The 2,107-nt window shown below is 55.0% G+C and overlaps 1 protein-coding gene across 1 annotated transcript; it reads right to left on the reverse strand.

The window, feature by feature from the left end:
- Window positions 1-209: 209 nt before the first annotated feature.
- Window positions 210-1,826, reverse strand: LOC100285895 (uncharacterized). The gene is made up of 2 exons (NM_001158784.3): window positions 1,291-1,826; window positions 210-1,162 (listed from the first exon to the last, which is right to left on the reverse strand). The coding sequence occupies exons 1-2, from the start codon at window positions 1,595-1,597 to the stop codon at window positions 444-446; spliced, it is 1,026 nt and encodes a 341-aa protein (NP_001152256.1). The 5' UTR covers window positions 1,598-1,826; the 3' UTR covers window positions 210-443.
- Window positions 1,827-2,107: the final 281 nt, after the last annotated feature.

The raw sequence follows: 2,107 nt of genomic DNA on the forward strand, positions 1-2,107 counted from the left end.
ATGGACACCGTCCTAAACAACCGTTGAAAACACTAAATTTCACAAGTGATAACCACTCGAGACAATAACTAGTGACTGGATGCCCTTAACACAATAGTGGGACAGTACTGACGACAGCAGAAAATCAAGAGCACGACAGAAATTCTTCAAAACTCAAATGTAGAGCTCTCAACTTTAATAAAAAATCAATCGATGGTTTGATGATTTGGAAAACTTCATGAGCAACCAACTCAGAAACACTGATTATTTGATGTGGGCGAACGTACTAGTGCATAAAATTTTCGAGACGCAAGTTATTCAGTTGATCGTGCAACAATACGTACTTCCAATGCAGCAACGCACGTGTACATTTTCATACGATGAGATGAGATAAGAGCCTACATACAGAAATCTTATTTCACGCCGTGGATAGGAATAGGATCGGTCGCGCTTGGGACTTAGTATTAGGCGGAGGCGAAAGAGTGGAACCGGGAGACGGCGCAGTCCGTGGAGAAGAGACCGGCGGACAGGTACTTGGGCGCGCCGCCCATGACGGGCATCTTGGCGCCGATGTCGAGCTTGCTGACGTAGCCAGGGCGGTAGGTCTGGCCCAGGACGCCGTGGACGTCCGCGGTGAGGTTATGGAACTGGAAGGCCAGGTCGAGGTGCACGAGGCTGTCGGCGCCCGTCTTGCCGTAGCCGTGGATCCGGTCGTCCCTGTCGGTGATGGGCACGGCGTTGGCGGAGATGGCGAAGACGCCGTCCAGCTCCACCATGACGGTGTTGACGGCGTCCATGCGCGTGACGGAGAGCCCCGGGAGGGCCTTGGACGCCCAGCGCGCGTTCTTGACGGCGTCGACGTCGACGGGCTCGGCGTCCAAGGTGAGCTGGATGTGGTCGTCCTCCTCGTCCCACTCCGCGGCCCTGCGGGCGCCGACGTAGAGGCGGTGGCGGTCGCCGGCGCCGCCTGGTGCGACGAAGGTGACCCCCAGCGCCTGCACCCACGTGAAGTCGCGGTTGAGGGCCGGGTTGTGGTTGCCGATGAAGTGGGCGTTGATGTGGAGGCCCGCGTCGGAGACGAGGCAGAAGTCCTTGTCCTTGTTTCCATGGAAGTAGAAGGTGTTGCCGTCGCCGCCGGTGAAGCGCGGGTCGCCGCAGGAGGTGCCGGGGAAGATATCACACACTGGCCGGTCGGCCGGGGTTGTGGTTTGGTTTGGGTATGCGCATGTTCGTTAGTATATATACTGATCGATATATAGATGTGATCCATAATGCATGATGCATGTTGAGACACATTAATGAACAACATACTGCAGAAGCTGAGGCAGTAGGCGCAGAAGACGAGGCATTTGTTAGGGCAATCCTTTGGGCAACCCACGTAGCATGCCGGGCCACCCTCGTCGGAGCAGGCGGCCTGGTAGTCGCGCTTGTGGCCGAACATTCCGGGGGTGAGGGCGAAGAACTTGGATTTGCCGGAGGGCTTCTCCCCGGGCTTCAACTTCTGAGGCTTGCCCCTCCACGCCGCCGCCGAGGCAACCACGCCACACGACGACAGCGCCAGGAGCGCCACCGCCACCGTGACCGCCAGGCACTTGACAAGACTGCTGCTGCTAGCCATGGCGGATAGCGAGGTCGTCGGAGTCGGAGATCGATCGATCGATCGATCGATGCATACACAACACGAGAGGTTCTTATGGGCGCCGGCCGGCCGGCCGGAGTACTCCTCCTCCTAGCTAGCTAGTATAATTAATTAATTGAATGCCTTTGAGTTGAGATGCATGGATCGAGAGAGAGAGCGCCTGAATTGGAGGGGAAGTCGCGTAGGAGGGGACAAAGTGACACACTATGTTACGTATATATGTGTTTTGTTTGTTTCCATTAATTGTTCATCTCCAGCTGTACTAAACATTAATGCATGTACGTACCACCCCTGCTACCGGAAACATTCAGGCGAAAGTCACGCTAGCTCGTCTTGGTAGTGCATGCGTGGCAAGGTCAACCGCTACTAACCTTAGTAGACCAGGAAAAATACTTGGGTTAACACGCAAAAAATAACTTAGCATTTAACTTTACTAAAGTCAATCTTGCCGTCACTCAAAGCTGCCCACACCATGCATGCATGCTTCTT

Source organism: Zea mays, chromosome 3 (genome assembly GCF_902167145.1).
Source record: "Zea mays cultivar B73 chromosome 3, Zm-B73-REFERENCE-NAM-5.0, whole genome shotgun sequence".
Taxonomy (NCBI): Eukaryota; Viridiplantae; Streptophyta; class Magnoliopsida; order Poales; family Poaceae; genus Zea; species Zea mays.

What these genes read in the sequence shown, in the direction of transcription:
- LOC100285895 (NM_001158784.3), bottom strand. Translation starts at nt 1,597, where the DNA reads ATGGCTAGCAGCAGCAGTCTTGTCAAGTGCCTGGCGGTCACGGTGGCG. An exon ending in CTACTGCCTCAGCTTCTGCA is followed by an intron (nt 1,163 to 1,290) that starts GTATGTTGTTCA and finishes CCGACCGGCCAG; the next exon opens with TGTGTGATATCTTCCCCGGC.